Genomic DNA, 20,875 nt, shown 5'->3' with positions numbered 1-20,875 from the left:
CTGTCTAACCCTGAGCGGCCGCCTCAGTGTGGGGCCACGAGGATGAGCGCGGGAAGTGGGCTTCAGTCGCTCTCAGCAGATGAGCTCCAGGAGGTACGAGAGCCTCCTTCAGCGAGGTCAGGCTAGGAGGCTGGACTAGTATGGTCGGGAGTCCCTTTGTCCCCTCATCGCGCCTAGGGGGCGGGGCCGCGCCGGTTCCACCCCGGAAGCGGAAGTGCGGGGACCGCAGGGTCCTGTCCAGTGTGCGCTTGGCTCGTGCGCCAGCCGTTCCTCCCGCCGGTCACATCGTGCCCTCTCTTCTTCCCGTGTCCCCTCGCCGGCCCCGCCATGCTGTCTCTAGATTTTTTGGACGATGTGCGGCGGATGAACAAGCGGCAGGTGAGGTTGGCCGCCCACCGTTCCCCTTGTACCTTCCACTGTTGCCCCGCGGACCTCTGGGCCCCTGTGAGAGGGCCTGAGCGGGTCTGACGCCTGGACTTCCATCTCTTTGTGGATTCTGTGTCCAGAGATAGCTTTATCCACTCGCTGTTTTAGCCCTTAACTGAGACCGGGCCTTCTCCGGGCGGAGCGGGAAGCCTGATCGTCATGTTCCATTGCCCATAATGAGGCAGGGAAGCAAGTGCAAACCGTAGGGCTCTTTGTAAGTGGGAGTTGGGGTTGCTTATTGTGTTAGACTGGGTAAGGCGGCAAACTTCAATCGCAGTGACTTCCGTTGGATTCTGGCAACTGGGTTTAGCAGTGCACTGCTTCTCTGGCTTCTGGGATGCTCGGGGAGACGATTATAGGCCCCACAAAAGCCATTCTATTTTGAACCCGTTCGTTGTACAGCTGGGCCCCAGCGGTCTGTACTGACTTCCTGGAACCACCTTCGAGTTCAGAGTTGAAACAGTTACTCTGCTTGCCCTCGAGTCCACTTTAGCGTTAAGGTGTACCTCAGAATATCAGTGGCACAGGGATCTTGAATCTTACATTTCCTGATTTTTGTCCTTAAACCTTACTCCGTTCTGAACTTAGAGATCATATTCCGGATAGTACTGTTGCAATTATTTGTTGTTGTTGTTGTTTAGTCGTTTCTGTCATGTCCGACTCTTGCGACCCCATGGACAGTAGCCCGCCAGTCACCTCTGTCCATGGAGTTTCCTAGGCAAGAATACTGGAGTGGGTTGCCATTTCCTTCTCCAGGGTATCTTCCTGGATCAGAGATGGAACCCGTGTCTCCTGCATTGGCAGGCAGATTCTTTACCAATGAGACACCTGGGAAGCCCTGTAATTATTTAGTCATTGGAAAAAATTGCTTCTTTTTGTCTTCGGAGTCAGTAGTGTCTGAAGAGCCTAGTTTTGCTTGCCTCGGACCTTTTTACAGTATTTTGCTGTTAAGAAGGATCCTGATGTCACTATTAAAGGTTTTTCTCTTGGGTGTCTATTTTGCAGTTTATAATTACCATTTAGGGAAGAAAATATGCACCCTCCCCTTACTCCCCTTCATACTCAGCTAGCTCAGTGTTACCTCCTCTCAGACGTGTTTCCTACTTCCTCCAGTCATAATTGGTCTTTCCTTTTCAAATTGCACGACGTTTATGTCTTTATAACATTTAAAATTTTCACTTGTGTTTTTTCATCCATATCTGAATTTCTAGGTGCCACAGACATTTCTCTGGAGAAATTCTTATTTGGGGCCTCTATTGTTCCCTGGGCTAGGTTCAGTGAGAAAAATGCAAAGATAAATAAGACAGACTCTGACCTTCAAGGAGCATCAATATGTAGAAAATGACTTAAGGCAGAACAGTAACTATTTTGAGCTCTTGCTATATGTGGAGTGCATTAGATACCTGTGAGGTAGGTCATTTTATGCTCATTATACAGGTGAAAATGAGCAGCCTATCAGAGATTGTTAGGAGGAGATGGGAAGGATTGGATTGCATGGGGATGGGGTGAGGAAAAGTTAGAAATGAGGTTTTACCTGCACATAGTATCTGAGCAAAAAATTGATGGTGATTATAGGTACTGAGGGGTTTCCCTAGTGGCTCAGCAGTAAAGAATCTGCCTGCAATGCAGGAGACTAGGGTTCAGTCCCTGGGTTGGGAAGATCCCCTGGAGGAGGGCATGCCTACCCACTCCAGTATTCTTGCTTGGAAAATCCCATGGGCAGAGAAGCCTGATGAGCTACACAGTCCATAGGGTTGCAAAGAGCTGAACTCCACTCAAGTGACTGAGTATGCATGCATGCATGCATACGTACCGAGAGCTTACTAGATGAAAAGAGGGAAACTAGAAGTTTCATCAAATGTTTGATTAATTTGAGTTGTAATTATTTTTTAATAGAGGAATACTTTAATATAGTAAACTCCATCCATTTAAAGTGTATCAGTTGAGGGAATCCCCCGACAGTCCAGTGTTAGGACTCGGCATTATCAATGCTGATGGCCCAGGATCCATCCCTGGTCTGGAACTAAGACTTTAGACACTGCCTGGCAAGGCCAAAAAAAAAAAGTATCAGTTGATAAGTTTCTACAGTTATATACATACATTACAGTCAAGATACAGAACATTTCTATCACCCACAAGATCCTTTGTAGTTCATCTCTCTAACACTTGGAAACCACTGATTTGCTTTTTGTCAGTATCAGTGTGTTTTATAGAAGTGGAACCAGAGTATGTATTCTTTTGAGCTTTGAGTTTTAATTGATTTTTAACTTGTGTGTGCCAAATCGCTTCAGTCATGTCCACCTCTCTTCATCTCTATGAACTGTAGCCCTCCAGGCTCCGCTGTTTGTTTACTGTATGTAATTTTTTTTTCTGTCTGCTTCACAGTTTTCAGAATTAAAGTGTTTCACTACCTTCATGGCATCCAATAAGCTGTTGCCAGATTAATGTCTTCTCTCCTGTCCTCAAACTTCAGTAGATCCTATCGTAAGTTAAAGCCCCAAGCCCCTTAGAGTGGCATCTGCAAGAAGTCCTAGTCATTTTACAGTATGCTCTTTCTCTCTCTCTCTTGTAAACTGGGGTTTAATTTTCCTGCCTATTTCATTTCACTGTGTGTATGAACATGGTTCTGTTCAAACTTTGTGTACTTAACTGTCTTGAGAACTCCCCTTGTATTATTTCTGAGTCTTTGTATACTGCCCTAGACTATTCAGTTAGTTCAGTCACTCAGTCGTGTCCGACTCTTTGCAACCCCATGAATCGCAGCACGCCAGGCCTCCCTGTCCATCACCAACTCCTGGAGTCTACCCAAACCCATGTCCATCGAGTCGGTAATGCCATCCAGCCATCTCATCCTCTGTCATCCCCTTCTCCTCTTGCCCCAAATCCTTCCCAGCAGTAGGGTCTTTTCCAATGAGTCAACTCTTCGCATGAGGTGGCTGAAGTGTTGGAGTTTCAGCTTCAACATCAGTCCTTCCAGTGAACACCCGGGACTGATCCCCTTTAGAATGGACTGGTTGGATATTCTTGCAGTCCAGGAACTCTCAAGAGTCTTCTCCAGCACCACAGTTCAAAAGCATCAATTCTTCGATGCTCAGCTTTCTTTATAGTCCAACTCTCACATCCATACATGACTACTGGAAAAACCATAGCCTTGACTAGACGGACCTTTGTTGGCAAAGTAATGTCTTTGCTTTTAAATATGCTATCCAGGTTGGTCATAACTTTCCTTCCAAGGAGTAAGGATCACCTAGAATATTAGGTGATCTCTAGAGCCCTTTTAACTGTTATATACTATTTTATTTGTCTTCTCCCCTATACATTGTGGCTCTTTTACTGTAATATCAGAGCACAGCTTTTCTCAGGCTTTCCTTAATCCACAAAGCCCTGATTTGTAGTTTGCCCATTTCTGTGGTGTAAATACTTCCAACATGGCCAATTTCAAGCTACGGACATGACATCACTGAATGTTGAATTAGGAAGAAACGTAGTAGGATGCAAGTATAATTTCCACCTTACAAATATAATTTAAAAAATAATCACAAGAACATAGATAATAGTAAAATGTAATAAAATAATTAGAAACTGATGAATTTAGATTACTTGTTAACTTTGTTTTTAAAGTAATTATACTAATTTTTATAACACTGTATTTAACAATTAGCTTGCAAGATTCCACAGAATTTAGCAAGTTGGTTCCATCACTCCTCTGGTTATAGGTTAATTTCTTGATGCCCATTGAGATAGCCTTTGTGCACAGAAAAGCCTGTTTAGAATTCTTGTATTTAAAAAAAAAACCCTCAATTTATAACGGCTAGAATTTAAAAACTAAATCTTTTAGAGTCGGTTTTCAAATCTTAGCCCATTGAAAGTCTAGCAACTTTTTTTTTTTGGCACACCACAAGGCCCGTGGGATCTTAGTTTCCCAACCAGGTATTGAACCTGGGCACTTGGCGGTGAAATCACAGGGCCCTGACCACTGGGGACCCAGGGACTTCCAAGGTCTAGCAAATTTTAAGAATCACTTTTAAGGGCCTTTGAATATTTAGGCTAATTTGTAAACAGACATCTTAAAAACATTAAATTTGATTTATAAATATAAAGAATTTCCTTTTTAAGAAGGTCGACTATTCAACAAACATCAGTGCATACTTATGTAATTTTCATAAACATGAAGCTTAAGTTCTCTCACGTGTTTCAGCATTTGAATATAATATAAAAATAGTAAGCTTTCTGATTAAAAAATAAATCTATAACAATTGTACATTTTGAATTAAAATTGCAAACTTGACCTACTTTAATAGGTCAGATTCTCTTTAAATGTTACAAAAACTTAAGATTCCAAATAGGGTATTAACACTACATAATTTCCTTTAAGCATTTCTGTTCTTAATTGTAAATTTACCTGGAGTGAAAAGATGATTATTTGCTAAATAAGTATGTTATGCCAAATAATTGTTATATTACTTTTATCTGTAATTATCTATTTGCTGAGAATTTTTTGTTTTTGCTTTTTGCTGAGAATTCTTAGTGACCAGAAGACTTCGGCCAGCCTGATTGGATCCGTGTTTGAGCCCTGAGGGACTAGTCTGACTGTCACAGAATTTCCTCTTAGTGTCTCCTTAGGTCTTTTCCTTTACTTGATTGAACTTGGCATTTCTTTGGATTTTAATTATCTGTATGTTTTCCTACCAAAATCTGAAGACTTTAAGACTTGGCACAATCCTTTCTTTTGTTGTCTTTCTTTTTTAAAAAACAATATTTTGGCCGTGCCCATGAAGCATGTGGGATCTTTGACCAGGAGTTGAACCCCTGCCCCCTATAGTGGGAGGGCAGAGTCTTAACCACAGGACCACCAGGGAAGTCCCTCTTTCTATATCTATCTTTTAGGATCACTTAACTCTCAATGGCTACTGTAGTGATTTCTGATTGAATTCCAGATATTTTTGGTAACTTTTTCTTTTTAATAAATTGGCCCTCTAGTGAAGCACACAGAAGCCTAGATTTTTCTTAGACTTGGACCTAATATGAGCAAGTGTACTGCAAATAGGACGTATATACAACCCCGAGGACAGATCCATTAACTTTTTTGATTATTGAAAGCTAATCTGGTCTTGTTTAGGATTGGGAAAATCTTTATCACTAGCAGGGTGTTAAATACAGAGAGTTGTCAACTGGTAAAAGATGCTCAACCACTAAAATGGATAAAAGAGGACTCTTAAGGGGTTCAAAAATAGTGTGTGCAGAAACCAGTAATTATGCCTTTTAGGATAAGGGAGTCAACAAAGAACTAGCGGAATACCTCCCTCCAAGACTTCTTTGGAGAGGGTGTGGCTGCCACAGGGACATGCAGTGACATTTGCCGGAGCAGTGAGCTGGAACTGGTCCATAGAAGCGGCCTACTGAGAGGCTGAGAAATTTGCCAGTGTGTGTGGGCAGGAGCCAGTCTGTGATGGTCTCTGAGGTGAGCACTTGCAGACCTCCTGTACTCAGATCTACTGGCTACCTGGTGAAATACAAACACTCCATGGGAAGAGAAGCCCTTCCCACTCTCTGTCGTCTTGCAGAGGCCCTGCAGTGCCTTTGTTAAGAAAAATACATCCTTGAGGCTGTGGGAAAAGGTGCCCTTGTTTACAGGGCTCAGCCTAGTAACACAGAAGGATGGATTTGGCACCGAAAAACAATAAATTTATAATGCCTACTCTTCCACTATTCTCTCAGGCCAGCCACTTAAGATGATGGAGGACACATAAGAGCAGTGAAATTCATGACTGTGTGCCCATGTGACTGTTGTGCTTTAATTACCTGTAAAATAAGTTTCCGGATCAGAAGCAGTGTTGTATGGAATATCACGATGAGTCATAAGCCATTCTGTAAGTTCATGGGTGGTGGTTTTGATGGAAATGCTGAAGACAAGGAAGACAGATCTGTGGCTGTGGTGGTTTAATTGCTAAGTTGTGTCCAACTCTTTGTGACCCCATGAACTGTAGCCCATGAAGCTCTTCTGTCCATGGGGTTTCCCAAGCAAGAATACTGGAGTGGGTTGCCATTTCCTTCCTCAGGGGATCTTCCTGACCCAGAGATCAAACCCAGGTCTCCTGCACTGCAGGGAGATTCCTCTGTATCCAGTCTATCCTAGAAAGAAAAAAGTACTGCCCCTTCTATGATGGAAGTGATCCAGTATCAGGAATGGTGGCATTATTGGTCTTTGCAGTTGGCAGTCTAGGCACTCATCATTGGCTAGAACCAAATTGGTCTTGGTGAGTGAAAGTCCACGTTGCTAGCCTTCATCTTGGCTGCTATAGCCACTTGACCATGAGTCCACTGGTTAAGGGACATGGGTGGCTAGGGAAAGAGGCTGACTGACACTGTGATATACTGGATTACAAGTTAAATTATGGTTTGAATCTAGAGAATCAATCACTTCATTAAGAAGAAAGGAGAGGACAGCAAGAGCCAAGCCAGATCGTGGAAGGCCCTCTGTACTTAGGGGTTCGGAATTTATCCTATAGGTGATAAGAGAAGATTTTGAGAGGTGGTAAGAGAAGATTTTGAGCAGACAGCTCAGTAACTTTATTTTCACTTTATGAACAATAATTACATATTGATGGATGAATTAGAAAGATGTACTAGAGATAGAACTGTCGGATTGCTTCAGCAGTCTGGATAAGTGGAGATGAGATGTGAAGTAAGGCAGTAATCATAGAAATAAAGCCAGTGGGTTGGATGTGAGAGATGTTGGGAAGGTAAAATTTAGAGGACTTACATGGATGGTGGGACTAACCACTAAGCTAGAGTATATGGAGGGAGGTAGAGGAAAAGGCGCAGAAGGCAATGGCACCCCACTCCAGTGCTCTTGCCTGGAAAGTCCCATGGACGGAGGAGCCTGGTGGGCTGCAGTCCATGGGGTCGCTTGGAGTTGGACACGACTGAGCCACTTTACTTTCACTTTTCACTTTCATGCATTGGAGAAGGAAATGGCAACCCACTCCAGTGTTCTTGCCTGGAGAATCCCAGGGACAGGGGAGCCTGGTGGGCTGCCATCTCTGGGGTCGCACAGAGTCGGACACGACTGAAGTGACTTAGCAGCAGCAGCAGAGGAAAAGGATTGAATTCAGCTCTGTACGTGTTGAATTTAAAGTGTCTATGTAACACCTAGGTGATTTTCAGTAAATAACTGGATATACTTACCAATCGGATAGAATTGGTCTGGTCTGGAGAAGATATTTGGGTGATATATGCTGATATGTGATGATTGAATCTATGAATAGACAAGACTGCAGAGTGGGAAGAGAATAGGGCAAAGGTTGGACTCCTAGAACACTCGTATTTAATGGGATGTCAGAGAAGAGGTCAGGTTCTGAGGTTGGTGACACAGAAACCAAGGGATCAGGGAGTGAGAAAAAGTTAATCAAGTGCCAAGTGTCTCAGAAAAACAAGGTAGTTAAAATAAGATCATGGACTTCCTCCTCCTGGTTTTTAATGAATAGTTTAAATAGTTAATGTATTTACATTGTTCTCCCCCACCCCCACAAAAAGTGAAAGTCACTTTTTCCTGTAGTCTTGCCAGCATTGTGTTTTCAGACTTATAGATTTTTTTCCATTCTAATAAATGAAAAGTGGTATATCAGGACAGCTTACTTGTATTTTGCTCATTGTGAGTTTGGTTGAGCATATTTTCATGTGATTTTGGAGTTTATATTTCATTTTCCGTGAGCTAGCAGTTCATAACACTTGCCTATTTTCCTTTTGGATCATTGTTATTGATTCCTAGGATCTCTTTATAGGATGATCAGTCTTTCATTTTATATATGTATCATAAATATTTTCTCCCAGTTTGTCATTTGTCTTTTGATTTAGCTTATAGTATAATTTGCCATGCATAGTTTGGTTATTTGCTCTTTATATTGTTTTGGGTAGTCAAATTTACCATTTTTTCTTCATGGCTCCTGGATTTCAGGTCAATTTTAAAAATTTCCCTTACTCCAAGGCTTTTGTACTTTTTTTTTTTTTTTTTTTGGTGTGGACCATTTTTAAAATCTTTATTGAATTTTTTGCAGTATTGCTGTTTTATTTTTTGGCCACAAGACATACGGGATCTTAGCTCCCCAAACAGGGATCGAACCCGTACCCACTGTGTTGGAAGGTGGTTAACCACTGTGTTAACCCCTTGTATTAACTACTGGACCTTCAGGGAAGTCCTGGCCTTTCCTACTTTGTTTTCTTCTGTTACTTTTGTAAATATGTGCCTTAAAAAAAAAAAAACACTTTATTGGCATATAATGTATAAAATTCACCCATTTTAAGTGTATAGTTCATGGATTTTAGTAAATTTATAGGGTTGTGCACCTATCACCACAATCCATTTTTAGGATATTTTCATCATCCCTAAAGATCCTTTGTGTCCTTTTAGTCGATGCCTATTTCCACTCCCAGCCCCAGACATCCATTAATCTACTTTGAATCTCTATGATTTACCTTTACTAGATATTTTATTATTTTATTTAATTTTTTATGAACAATTGGCTTTTAGTAAATCAAAGCAGACATTTTATATAATGGAATCCTGTAAAATTCAACAAAATCCTTTTGTAGCTGGTTGTTTGCATGTCACATAATTTTGTAAAATTGTGGTGAAATACGCTTAACAAAATTTTCTGTCCTAACCATTTTTACTTTATTTATTTTTTTAAATTGAAATGTAGTCGATTAACAATGTTGTATTCGTTGCAGGTGTATAGCAAAAAGATTCAGTTACACGTATATATATGTCTTCTTTTTCAGAGTCAAATTGGTTTGTTTTTCTTTACTATTTTTCTGTTTTCTATTTCCCTTATTTTTACTCCTAATTTTAGTATTTCTTTGCTGTGTGTTACTTTGGATTTCATTTGAGTTTTCCTAGTGTTTTAAGTTGGAAGCTTAATTTGGGAAATCTACAAATATTTGGAAATTAAACAGTGTATTTCTAAATAACTCATGGGTCAAAGGAGAATCACAGGGAAATTACAAAATATTTTGAACTGAATATAAACCAAAACACAACTTATAATTTGAGACCTTTCTGTTTTTCTTAACATAGGATTTACTGCTATAAAATTCCCTCTACATAAAATCAGTGCGTCCCACAGATTTTGAAATGTTGTATTTTTATTCTCTTTTGATTTCTTCTACCATGGGTGATTTTAGAAGTATCTTATTTGATTTCTAAACATTTGGGGCAGTTTTTCAGGTATCTTTCTGTTACTGATTTCTATTTTTATGCCATTGTGATTGGAGAATATTCTTTGCATAATTCAAATTCCTTTCTATTTATTGAGACTTGTTTTGTGGTCTTGAATATGGTCTGTCTTTCTGAACGGTCTGTGTGTATTTAAAAGGAATGTGTATCTGCTCTTGTTGGACAGAAGGTTCTGTAAATATCAGTTAGGTCAAATTGGTTGGTAGTGTTGTTCAAATCTTTTCTGTGCTTATTGATTTTTTTAATCTTCTTGCTGTATCAGTTATTGAGAGGGGATATTGACATTTTGGACTATAACTGTGAGTTTGTCTATTTCTTTTCCATTATGTTTTATCACAAGATATTGAATATAGTTCCCTGTGCTATACATTAGGACCTGGTTGTTTATCCATTCTGAATGTAATGGTTTGCATCTACCAAACCCCAAACTTCTGGTCCATTCCTCCCTCTCCCTCTGCTTCTTGGGGGAGAGTGTGTTCTTTATGTCTGAGTCAGTTTGTTTTAAATAGGCTCATTTGTGGCACATTTTAGATTCCACATATAAGTGATATCATTTGATATTTGTCTTTCTCTTTCTGACTTACTTCACTTGGTATGATAATCTCTAGCTGCATCTTGAAATAGTTTTTTATTACTATGACTTTAGTTTCACTAAACTTTTCTTTTGTGATGTCTAATCTGCTGTTATTCCATTTTGTGTGGTTATCAGGCAAGATTGGGCACATGCAAGGTGGTATGGCCATAGCCAGCCTGTGTGGTTTTAATTTCAGATATTTTCTATTTCATCTCTAGAGGTTTGAGTTGGGTCTTGGATATAGTTTCCATCATCCAAGTTTCTAATGTGCTCAGTCTTTCCCCTACCATCTTCTTTGTTTTTAATTCTGGCTGAGCCACACAGCTTGTGGGATCTTAGTTCCCCAACCAGGGATTGAACCTGGGCTGCAGCAATGAAAGTGCTGAGTCCTAACCATTGGACCACGAGGGAATTCCTGATTCAAGAACTTTTTAAAAAGGCTTTGTTAGGCAAGTCCACAGCAGCCTTTAGTCCAAGGTTAATTTTTCACCACAACTAAACAGTAACTTTTGAGTATGCTATCCAAAGCCCACGTGTTATGAACATTTCTACTCTGGCCAGTGGAAACAAATTATTCCTGCCCCATATGAACTTTCAGAATTGTTCCGTTGCTCCTTTTAGATGGTTCTTTAGATGAGTCACTTCCCTCAGATGCATGTGCTAATCCTTGCTGATCATCACTCAGCTGAAGACTTGAGAAGAGAGGCTGCATAGATCTTTGTATAGTTCTCATTTCTGCAATGCCTCACAGTCAAAGCTGCCTTCCTCTCCCCAGACTCCCAGTTCCTTGTCATCAAGTCAGGAGCCTTGTAGGCTCTGGCTACATTTCCATTTTGCCCCGTGGCCTGGAAACCATCCAGTCTGCAAGTTGGGGCAATTATAGGGCTCATCTTGTTTCTCCTTTCATAGTCCTATGCTACCTGGACACAGTCACATGTCCAGTGTCTGAAAACCTTTGTTCATATATTTTATCTAGTGTTTTAATTATTTTAGGCAGCAAGGTAAATTTGATCCCTTTTTCTCCAGCTTGGCCTGAATAACATGTTTGTTTGTTTGTTTGTTTTTTAACTTTTTAATTTTGTATTGGGGTATAGGTGATTAACAAACAATGTCGTGATAGTTTCAAGTGGATGGCAAAGGGACTCAGCCATAAATATGCATGTATCCATTCTCCCCTAAGCTCCCCTCCTATCCAGGCTGCCCCATAACATTAAGTAGAGTAAATAGCATATTTTTGAGATTTATGTATGTTGTGTATTTCAATAGTTTATTCGTTTCTATTCCTGAGTAGTTTTCCATCATTTGGAAGTAATGTTGTAATTTTATTTATTCACCTGTCGATGGACATTTGCGTTTTTTTTTTTTTTTTTCCAATTTGAGCTATTATGAATGAAAATACTATACAAGTGTTGGTGTGGATATGTTTACATTTGTCAGGTTTTAAAGAAATTTAATGGATTTTTTAAAATGAAAGTCGTCTTTGTCGTTTAGACAAATCAGGAATTTTTGTTATTGTTGTTATCATTTAAGACCCTCACTGGGACTATCAGTAACTTTGTATATTGGACTGTAATAAGTGTCCATTCTGCATACGCTTCAGTTTTTCAGTGCCATAAGTTTTACTTGTAGCTGCTCTCAGTGTATCTGCTTCTAACACCTAGTTTCTGACTTCTACTTCTATGAATTAGAAACCAGGGGAATTGTGGTTATGAATTAATAAGTCTCTTAAGTTTGAGGTCTTAGAGTAAGTGGCCTCTAAAGCCAGCTGCTCTTCTGTGGCTCTTAGACACGTTTTTGCTTCCATGGCCATGCTTGTCTCGCCTTGAGAGTACTAGAAGTCTGACTCCTATGGAAATACTCTATCTGTTGAACTTCAGGTATCTCTTCTGATACCTGATAATGCTGTGAAACTAATAAGTGCAAGTGTCTAACTTCCAGATTTGTTGTTGTTTAGTCACTAAGTCGTTTCTGGGTCTTTTGCAACCCCATGGACTGTACCCACTAGGCTCCTTTGTCCATGAGATTTCCCAGGCAAGAATGCTAGAGGGGGTTGCGATTCCTTTCTCTAAGGGGTCTTCCTGACTCAGGACTTGAACCTGCATATCCTGCATTGGCAGGTGGATTCTTTACCACTGAGCCACCAGGGAAGCCCCAGCTTCCATATTAGAACTTGTTAAATGATAAAATTTAAACTTACTATCAGCTTTATTTTGCTGAATTTTCTGTTGTAGGTTTTTCTCAAATTCTTGTTATTTATTACTTACTGTGTATTTTAAATTATATAGATTATTCTAGTCATAGAACTTTTGGGCCAAGTCTCTACACACTACTTCCTAAAACTGCAAAAGAGAAATAGCACACATAAATCCTTATGCCATAGCTACCAAGAGATGTTACATAGAGCTTTGACTGGTTTTTAATAACATTCTTTACCTTTGAACACTGAAGAACGTAATGTTCCAGCCATTTCTTAGAAAAAATAATGGGGCTATTCAGTTCTGTGATTGTTACCCTACATATGTCACATGCCCTGTTAATAGCCTGCTGTGGCCAAATGGTATGAGAGGGTTAGGTAGCTGCCACCTTACTTCTGTCAGTTCCCAAAATACTGCTTTCTCTACATTCTTTCTGTGCATTCATTAGCATTCAGATGCAGTGGGAAGAAAGCAGGGGCTTTCGAGTAAAGATTTTTGTCATGGAAAAGGGGCGAAGAGAGTGAAAAATACAGTACTTTCAAACTTTTGCTCAGGTAGGATATTTGTTTTCGCAGATGGTGTGCTTCTGTCTAGGCTTTGACAGTCAGTCACACACTGACTCAGAGGTGTACAAGCAGGCATCTTTTAAGGACCGTTTATAGTTGTACATAGTGAGAGACTCAGCCTCTTTCTCTGCTGTTGAGGTTGCTCTCGATGATTGGATACATGTCACAACAATGATTGTGTAGTGAAAACAGGATTACATGTCTGAGGAAAAAGAGAAGAGTAATTATAGTGACCTCCTTGCAGGGACAGAGAAAATCAAGATTTTTTAAATCTTTCATTTTTCTTTTAAAGAACAGCTACTTTAGGGACTTCTGTCATAGCCTAGTGGTTAAGAATCTGCCCTCAGTGGCAGGGGGCACAGGGTCCATCCCTGGGTGGGGAACTAAGATCCCGCACGCTACAGGGTGCAGCCAAAAAAAAAAAAAAAACCCAACCAGTTATTTTATTAGCTATCCCACACCTGTTCTGACAATGCTACATCTGTGCCCTTCTGAAAACAGAAGGCTTTTCCTCAGCAAAATAGATTTGAACTGACTGACATGTAGCTATTTTTAGCTTTATTTATTTCAGTATGTTTTTTTATGTTTTGCTGCAGAAATATTAATAGGCTTGATTATAGGATATTGCCTGCTTGGAGTGTTATGTACTATATGGTATGTTCGGGTATTACCTTTTCAAAATCTGGCCAATTCTGAATTATGAAGCCTTTCTGACCCCCAAGGGTTTTAAATAAGGAATCATGAAACTATGTTTTGTAGTTTTTATAGAATCCCACAGCCCTTCCTTCAGTGACTCTGGATTGGGGCCCTTCATCTTTTGCCCTAACCAGTAGTGTCTATAGGTGACTTTCTTAGCATGGGAGGTTTGGAAAATAGAGCTTCTAGCTGAATTCCTGACTACCGATCCACAAGCTGACCACAGTCACTTCTTAAAAGCTAGTTTGTCTATCCTTAGCCTCTTTGACTCTACTTCCTTAAATCTGTCTTTGGAATAAAAAGACTATTTTTTGTCTTTCCAAAAAATAATGTAAAACAAGAGGTTTGGCTTTGACAAAGTCATTTCCTCTCTCTGAGACTAAGTTTCCTCCCCTATAAAATGAGGGTTCAGGTTAAATGTCATTGAATAGCCTGTAATTATCAAGGGCTATGTATTGCAGAAAAGTAAGTCCTAGAGGAGTTTCGAAGCACAGGTACATTGCTGTTGGCTGGTATGTGCTGTGAATGTGATGGAATTTAAGCTGAGTGGTTGTGAAGCCCAAATGAAATAATTTATGTGAAAAGTTCTGAAAATGATGTTGTCATATGAATGTAATGTGTTTTAGCAAACAAAGCAGAGCAGGATTCTTTGGGTGGGTTGAGGGGCTGTACTGGGATGTGCTGATGGGGTAATTATTACACAGTTTGAAAGGCAGTCTCTGGGACTTCCCTGGGGTTCAGTGGCTAAGTCTCTGCGCTCCCAGTATAGGGAACCTGGGTTCAATCCCTGGTCAAGGAACTAGGGATCGCACATGCCACAACTAAGACCCAGTGCAGCCAAAAAAATAAATAAAAATTTAAAAGAAGTCTCTGAACTTTCAGGTGCCCTAATAGTACTACTTGAAACTTTAAGACTGATACTACTCTCAGTTGCTTTCCTCGGTCAGGCTAACTGTGGATCTGATGTCTTCTCTTGTTCTTACAGCTCTATTATCAAGTCCTAAATTTTGGAATGATTGTCTCCTCAGCACTAATGATCTGGAAGGGGTTAATGGTCATAACTGGAAGCGAAAGTCCGATTGTAGTGGTGCTCAGGTAACAATTTTTCTTTTCAAGGCATGGGGTTGCATGGCATAACTTGGGAGAGAAACTGAGATGTTGAATAACAGATATATCAGTCCTTTAGACATTACTGTTTCCCAGAAGAGGGCCTGGAAGAAAATTTGTTTTTCTTTCTCAGTTGTGAGAAATTCTCAACTTTGTCAGGAGCTTTCCATTCAGATCCCAAAGGGCTCATGACTTTTCCATGAAATGTTTACCATATGAGCTTTATTTTTGGCACATTTGTTAAGAAAGTGTTTCAGTATAGTTTATTTTCCCGAAATCCTTCTGTCTTCTTGTGTTTTTTTACTTTAGTCTATCAGGGCTGATGGTGGTTTAGTCGCTCAGTCGTGTCCGACTCTTTGTGACCCCATGGACTGTAGCTTGCCAGGCTCCTCTGTCCACGGGATTTTCCAGGCAAGAATACTGGAGTGAGTTGCCATTTTCTTCTCCAATCAAGGCTGATACTTAGTTGTTAATTTACAAGATCATATATCATCTTCATAAATTAAGACTTCTTCTGCAGCATGTTCTCAGTGTCAGACAGAAGCCTCACTAATTATTTCCATGTTTCATGCTGACCTTTAAATATCACTTCTAAATAGACTTCAGGAATTTTGAATATATTAATGCCATCTCTTAAAGTGACAAATAGTACTGATTTTTCCTTCCCTACCCTTGTACTCATATGCTTAATAATTTTAAAAACTTAATTTAGTAACTCATTTTTGGAGAATTAACACTTGGTTATTTAATTGAATCATTATAATTTGGTCTTATTTGAATCTTAATTATGTATACTGTCTCAGGTATTTTCTGGGGATAATAGAGTATAAATATAAAATGGATTGAATCATTAACATTACCTAGAGTCTAGATAATAGTACATTAGTCTTAACAAGAAGAATTTGACTCTGTCTTACTAGGCTATACTTCCAGCAGTAAATGGTTAGAAGCACTGGGTCTCCAGTGTCTTCCTCCTCCCTTACTAATACTCATATGCACACCCTCGGTCTGTCTTTATTACTAATCAAATGCAGTTGTGATTTTAAAGATCCAGTGAAATGTCTGGATTTTATTATCTGGGAAAGAACTTTATGTATTGTTCTAGGAGTATGGAGACTTGGGTCTTTAGCTCTTTCATTGTCTTTCGTACAACCTTGGGCAAGTCTCTTACAGACTGAATCATAGCTTTCTCATCTATAAAATGAAGGCTAGACCGAGGTGTTCCAGGTCTAAAATTGTGTGGCCCTAAGTTCCTGGACAGTTTTGAATTCAGTGAGTGTTCAAACACTAATGGAAGGAGAAGCTCCACTAATTGTCGCTGTGGGGAAAAGCTGTAGAGGGAAGGCCCAGGGAGGCTTCTTTTGGAGATTCTTCTGGGATTATTTCAGACTGAGTTTCATTCAGTGGAGATGCTTAAGGACAGTCTAATTACCTTTAAACTGGAACGATGGAGTGAATAGGGGATTGTACTAAACACCTGCTCCACACTTGGGTGGTCCTGAAAATATCAGCTGGGATTTTAAAGGGATGTTTGGAAAAGTTTTTGGTAGCTAGGTTATTCATATATTAAGCTTTTCTGATTGTCAACATGGAATAAAAAAAAAATAAAAAGAGACCAGGTCAAGAGAGCATCTGGTCAAGACTGGTGGGAGTAGTCATTAGAGAATAGGTAACTTACATGGTTTTATGAAACTTCAAGGAATATAATTTTTACCTAGATCCAAGTGTACCTCCAAGGACTCAGGCCATCTGAAAATCCACTTTTAGGACTTCAGTGAAACTATTGGGAATAAAGACAAATACTTATTATTTATTTTTATTTAGTGAAGTTTCAGGGAACATTCAAAACTGATTTTTTTCCGCCTTTGTGACACTGAAGTCAGTTTTATTTTTATTTATACATAATTATGTTTATGCTGCATGGCCTTCAAGATCTTAGTTCCCTGATGGAGGACTGAGCCTAGGCCCCTGCTGTGGGAGAGTCCTGACCATGGACCTCCAGGAAATTCCCCAGTTTAATTTATATAAATTATATATGACCTCTTACAAAGTTGATTGATGATGTATTATATTTAAATGTATAGTTTGATCAGATAATAAATAGTAAGTCTACTAATTATTTAATTTTTTTAAAGTTTCTTTAATAATCCTTTTCACCACATGCTTTTTATCTGTTTTGAATTGCCATCTATATCTGGATTCTTAAACCTTTTTTTTCCTCATCCAACTTTATGCCCTGAATCTCCACTCTTGTTTTCATCCTACGCTAACATCTCTACCTAGATGTTGACCAGGCACTTGAAGCTCCACCAATAAAAGTGAAATTCATCTTCTTTTCCCCCAAACCTGTTCTTCTTCCTCCTAGTTCTGTGACTGTCACGACCCACCATCTGCTCAGTTGCCAGTGTTGAAAACCCAGGAGTCATTCTTGTTCCCCCTTCTGTTGTAATCCGATTGACCATCACATTTGTTGCTTTCCCTCCCTCTAGTCTGCCCTTTTAGAGCTGTCCTCCCTGCTGTTGTTCTGTTTCAGGCCCTCATCATTTCCTGCTTGGGCTATTATAATGACCTTAAAAAAAAATGCTTTTATAATAAAAATTTAAAAACACAATATATTTTCATTATATGAAATTTTGAAAACAAAAAATCTAGATGAAACTAAGTCACCTATAGTTCTGGGATATAATCACTATTAACATTTTAGTCTCTTTTTCAAAATGTATATTATTTCTTACATAATTGAGGTAACTCTACATGTATTCTTTTTTCAGTCTTTTCCCCTTATCATTTTCCAGTGTACATGTTTTAATAACACTTAATAATTGCCTAGTATTCAGTTGTAGATAATACCCTAGACAAGTGGTCTCCCAATTTAGCTTCTCATCTTTTGCATCTATTCATGAATCCGATAAATATTTGAATGTCTTCTGTAAACTCTGTAGCTTCTGAAGTGATTTTTTTTTTTAAGTGCAAATGTGATCATGATAACTCCCTGCTTAAAGTTCTAGAGTATCTCAGAGGCAATTTAGCACGGTGAGAGTAGACTCCCTTGGTTTAATTCCCTCTTTTATAATTTCTTTTTTTTACTAATAACTCTAGGCCAGTCTAAGCCTCAGTCTCCTTATCTGTAAAGTTAGGATAATTATAGTACCTACATCGTAGTTTGAAATAAAGAAACACCACTTAGAATTAGCACTTTGCATATAAGTGCTCGATAAAGCTGAGTCATTGACCCAGACAACTCAACTTTTATCTGTTTTATGTATATAATTTTCAAGCAAGATTTTATTTGAACCAAGGATGTCACTGATTTTTTTTAAAAAAATCAACCAAAATAAAAACTTGAAAATTTCATGTCTAGAATACCTTTTATAATGTTTTCACCAAACATGTGTTTCATCTTTTGTCTGAATACCTTCCAGGAAAGGGAATTGATTGCCCCATGAAGAAGCTTAACAGAAGTTTTAAGAATAAACATTGTGCTGAAAAATCCATATTTCTAGTGAGCCCCCAAATTTGCTCGTGTTTGAATCACCTGGGATCTTTACAGAATATTGGTTTGATGCCTACTTCTCATCCTCAGACATTCTGATTTAAGTGGTTTGAGACATGACCTGGGCATGGGGATTATTGAGTTTCTCAGATGATTCTTATGTACAACAGAGTTTGGGAGCCACTGCTATACTCCCTTATATATACAGAGGACCAGAGTCTTCAAACAGAAGTGTTTGAACCTTGTCATTGGTCTTGTGTTGAATTTTATTCTTTGTCTACCCATTTTTTCCTTATTAAACTTATTGAAAATTAAAGTCTGAGTTTCTGAAATACTGATGCACTATTTCATTATAGAAAGAAAAGTTTCATCAAGTAGTGCAAATATCTTAGGACCGTTGAAGGACTTGGTATAAGGTAGAACAGGTGAAAGGTAAGAAGACACTCTAGAAGTTTGTAACCACTAAGTACCATGAAATTGAATTTCTTTGCTCGTTTTTGAAATTCTTAGGCAAAAATCTCTGCTTTTGTCCTTGGTTTTCTTTCTTGTTTCTTTTTTTAAAATAAATCAGTTGATAGCACAAGCCTTATCTCTGTAGCTGACTGTCCTTGACTTGATGAGCTGTTTTTCCTTCTTGTTGGATTGAAACCATAAGGTCATCTTGCTCTGTATCTTTATAAATGGCAGAAGAAGATGATCTGGTTCTCATTTGAATATTTGAATATCTTTAGTGTTTTCAGATGGAGAATAAGGGCAGGGATTATAAAGTTCATTCTTTTATATTCTGTTTTGAAATTTTAAAAGGTTAAGGAATTAGTAACATTGCCCTTTTCAAAATTTAAGCTCTTTTGAATAGTAATGGTTGAAATGGAACTAGTTAACTAAAGGAAACCTTTAGTATAACTAATTAGTATAAAGAAACCTTTTTTGGGGGACAGTACACATGTATGTTGATACATTTGTTAAGGTATTAAGTATATTATAAAGGTGATAACTTTTGTTGAATATCTAACTTTGAAAATAAATTTAATCTCACTCTTTTGTTGTTATATTCTTTTTTCCCTCCCAGTGGCAGCATGGAACCTGCATTTCATAGAGGGGATCTTCTCTTTCTAACAAATCGAGTTGAAGATCCCATACGAGTGGGAGAAATTGTTGTTTTTAGGATAGAAGGAAGAGAGATTCCTATAGTTCACCGAGTCTTGAAGATTCATGAAAAGTATGTGCAAACTGTATCTTCTCTATTTTAAAATATGTTTATGTTTTAGCTTTTGCAGTATTTCATTTTGATAGCCCAAAGATTTAAGAAAGGGTGGGGAACTCCTAGGTCCTTCTTCCAGTCCATTTTTATGAGCTTCTTTTGGTGACATTTGGAAAACTAAATACTTATTAATTCATCTGTTTCCCTGAGGGCTTTTCTGAAGATTTTTCTTGGATCTCTTCTACTTCCCAACCAGATCAGTGACCCTGTATATCATCCCAGAAAAAAACATCACATAAAGATTGATCCCAAACAAGGATCTTTTTATATAATGGTTGAGGTAGCCCTAATCTTTCAAAAGTAAACCTTTAAGGCAATCTCACAGACATTTGAAGAGTAAATTTGTCAACTTTTTCAAAATTCCAAAGAAAACTTTTGAAATCTGAAATTATTTATTCTTGTAAATATAGACTTGGATTTTAGAATTGAAAAGAACATGCGTAAGACCTTTGGAATTCACGGGAGGTGGAGGAGGGGTGTAACAATGAACAAAAGCTGTCGCGTCTCAGGTCTCAGTTTCCCTGTCTGTGACAGAAAGAAGTTCAAGAAGGTGAGCTCTGGGTTCTTAGCCTGTGCTCTCTGTGCAACTACATATTCTCGCCCGTCCCTTCCAAATCTATAGCACTCCTGGTTAGAAGGGAAGGAAGGGGAGAAGTGGAGGAGAAGGGAGTGTCCTGGGGAACACATTAGAGGGAGGCAAGGCAGCGGGAGTGATGTAGGTTCCTGAGTATGAGGAAGCCCTAAGTAAATCCTGCCTCATTCTTAAACCCTCTCAAGTAGTTTATATTCTCCACTTATAATAGAGGGAACCGTCATCCCCTGTTGCTTTTTGAAGATCATTGTAAACATTTTAGCTTAGAAGAGTTCTTTCTTCATTGATGAAATAAAGATCTGACCGTTCTTCTTTTTCTATACCTCAGTATATTGAGAGATTATAATTTTTTTTTTAATTTTTATTTTACTTTTCAATACTGTATTGGTTTTGCCATACATTGACATGAATCCACCATGGGTGTACATGAGTTCCCAAACATGAACCCCCCTCCCACCTCCCACCCCATATCATCTCTCTGGATCATCCCAGTGCACCAGCCCCAAGCATCCTGTATCCTGCATCAAATATAGACTGGTGATTCATTTCCTACATGATAGTATACATGTTTCAATGCCATTCTCCCAAATCATCCTACCCTCTCCCTCTCCCTCAGAGTCCAAAAGTCCACTCTACACATCTGTGTCTTTTGCTGTCTTGCATACGGGGTTATCATTACCATCTTTCTAAAGAGAGATTATAATATTTTGAAAATATTTTTTTTTATTTG

At 38.9% G+C, this 20,875-nt stretch overlaps 1 protein-coding gene and 1 non-coding gene across 4 annotated transcripts in view; one reads left to right on the top strand and one right to left on the bottom strand.

Moving 5' to 3' along the window:
• The first annotated feature begins 247 nt into the window (after positions 1–247).
• Positions 248–20,875, top strand: part of SEC11A (SEC11 homolog A, signal peptidase complex subunit) — a 32,256-nt gene continuing 11,628 nt past the window's right edge. The window contains exons 1-4 of one of the 3 annotated variants that reach the window (XM_052659509.1): positions 251–378; positions 2,812–2,910; positions 14,678–14,787; positions 19,362–19,511. In XM_052659509.1, the coding sequence (XP_052515469.1) occupies positions 14,705–14,787; positions 19,362–19,511 (233 nt within the window). In that variant the 5' untranslated portion in view covers positions 251–378; positions 2,812–2,910; positions 14,678–14,704. Of the gene's footprint in view, positions 379–521; positions 641–2,811; positions 2,911–14,677; positions 14,788–19,361; positions 19,512–20,875 lie in introns of those variants that run through there. The other 2 variants (XM_052659507.1, XM_052659510.1) reach the window with 2 other exon arrangements.
• TRNAE-UUC (transfer RNA glutamic acid (anticodon UUC)) lies at positions 10,575–10,646 on the bottom strand. Its single transcript has one exon. It is a non-coding gene; the product is annotated as a tRNA-Glu (tRNA).

The sequence above is a fragment of the Budorcas taxicolor genome, chromosome 21 (assembly GCF_023091745.1).
Source record: "Budorcas taxicolor isolate Tak-1 chromosome 21, Takin1.1, whole genome shotgun sequence".
NCBI lineage: Eukaryota > Metazoa > Chordata > Mammalia > Artiodactyla > Bovidae > Budorcas > Budorcas taxicolor.
The sequence above is the reverse complement of the archived record's forward strand: the minus strand, read 5'-3'. Positions and strand labels throughout refer to the sequence as shown.